At 34.2% G+C, this 2,224-nt stretch overlaps 1 protein-coding gene across 1 annotated transcript in view; it reads right to left on the minus strand.

Annotated features, from left to right (window-relative positions):
• Nucleotides 1-1,627, minus strand: part of LOC130820896 (copper transporter 2-like) — a 1,887-nt gene extending 260 nt beyond the window's left edge. The window contains exon 1 of the mRNA XM_057686440.1: nucleotides 1-1,627. This exon is cut by the window's left edge and continues 260 nt beyond it. Coding sequence (XP_057542423.1) covers nucleotides 1,062-1,547 — 486 coding nt within the window. The 5' untranslated portion in view covers nucleotides 1,548-1,627 and the 3' untranslated portion in view covers nucleotides 1-1,061.
• Between the last annotated feature and the right edge of the window lie 597 nt (nucleotides 1,628-2,224).

The raw sequence follows: 2,224 nt of genomic DNA on the forward strand, positions 1-2,224 counted from the left end.
AAGATAAGTTTCGCCCGATGTCTCGTCCAACAGCAACAGAATCTTCTTCAAGCATATGATTCGACCGAACTGAGTTGAATTTCGCCTGAGACAGCTTAGACTCGACCGAAGCCAGTAGGTTCTCGACCAAAATTACATATAAATCATTCCAGAGGCTTTTGAACTCCATAAATTCGACCCAGGCTATTGAGATCTAGCCCAAAATCATGCACAGGACATCCAAATACCTTGCAAACTCGATTAAATGACCTTCGAACTTCCTTCAACCTCAATGAGACACTTCACGAGCAAGAGAATGGTGTCCAAATATAAAATTATGTATCAATGAAGCTCGGTAGGCATGGTTGAGCACCAGGATGGCTTGAAACTTGCTTAAATATCCTCGAATATCATCATTAAGGCACGAAAAGGCAAATAATGGCAAATAAAATCAATATGGCGAATCTCAATCACCTTGAACCTTAATGCCAAACAAAGCTCTCGATAAATCGCAAAGAAGACGCAACAAGTGTAAAATACTACAATTAACACATCCCAATAAAAATGTCTTCATCATGAGATCATCTTATTTGAGAATTTTTCTGTAGATTTACCTCACATAACGAATATGCTCGAAAGATTATCAACATTCAATTTAATTTTTTTGGTTTAAACATCATGAAGCCAAAACTAGTTTACATTTTTATGTTTAAGAATATAATAGATTTGGTAAAAATAGTAATTTAAAATGTGTGCCTATTATTTTTATGAAATTGCAAATGAAATATTTTCTAAGCTCCAAGAGATATTGGTTATTGCCTTCGAGTTAAATGGATCTATATAAAGATTACATATATTTATATTTTGTTCAATGGTTCTAACTTAATTAACACTATTATTCGACGGAAAAAGAGAGTCATCATAAATTCACAATTTTAACATTTTTCGTTTTGTGATTAAAAGATAAAAAAAAACTGATGAACAAATAACAAACAAACAAACTTCATCAACAAATGCCCACAAAATCACAATTCACAAAAACACGAAACACATAACAAAAACCAAAGAGCCAAGAATATGTATCATATTTTGATAAGTTCAATTGAAGAAGGCCCATCAAATTTAAACCAAAGCCCACTACCGAAAATCGTGTACCCAATAGCATGTCCAACAATGGCTGCTACGAAAATGCCAGCATTGTAAGACATCACAGCCAGAATAACCATATAAGCTATCCCAGCTCGGACGGCTCGCATTCCGGCTGTGAAAAAACAACCGGCTACTCGATTTGAACCTGATTTAACGAGCTTGACATGAGCCAGGCACTCCGTCAAAATGGCAAGGAAGAAAACTAACAACACAGCCAACACGTACATAGGGGTGCTCGAACCGGGCCAACCTGGGAACAAAATTTGGTGTGCTTTGCCCCAGTAGAATGCTGTGTGGAACGGCATCGCGTGAGCCCTACTAGCCGATGATTGTGATGGTGATGGTGATGGTGAAGGCGATGGCGGAAGTAGTGTGGTGAGATTATGGTGTTGACAAATGGTTATGGAAGAATGTAGCATTATATGTTAATGTGTGGTGAAATTACTTATGTTGGACAAGGTTGTCAAGTATTTATATGTTGGAAGGTGAGGGATTCTTAAGTTACATGCTATAAGAGGATAATTATAGTCTTTGTTTTGCATGATTAAAAATGTATAATCAACTGTTATACTCTTTATGTTAAAAGAAAAGGTATTCTTCCAATAAGCTACCTTTCACACTGTTTTCAGCCTTACAAACCAAGTGACTACAGATTTTGGGTTTATTTGACAGATTATTGTTAGTTTGTTTAAGCTAACTATTATGAAGATGATTGGTAAAAATAAACGGTTGGAAGCTTTTTAACTGAAGTCATTTCTTATTTTATTATTTGACAACCTAATAAACTAAAAGCTAACAAAAAAAAACAAAATCTTATTGTAGTTCTAAAAATTATGGGGAGCGAAAGGCAAATGTGAAAATTATGAGAATGATTTTGATTGTTGCGCTTAAATATCAGTGTTACACGAGGTTGCCAAGTAAATTAATTGTAAGAAATTAATATTAAAACTTTAGAAATCATTACTTTTGTAATGATAATATGATAAGAATTCAAATTTGATATTTTTCTTGATGAACAATTAAGAAATCAAGAAGCAAAGTACAAAGCTTAAATTGAAAGACAGAATAAAAAAATGTAGCAGACATGAATAGCTTT

Source organism: Amaranthus tricolor, chromosome 8, assembly GCF_026212465.1.
Source record: "Amaranthus tricolor cultivar Red isolate AtriRed21 chromosome 8, ASM2621246v1, whole genome shotgun sequence".
Taxonomy (NCBI): Eukaryota; Viridiplantae; Streptophyta; class Magnoliopsida; order Caryophyllales; family Amaranthaceae; genus Amaranthus; species Amaranthus tricolor.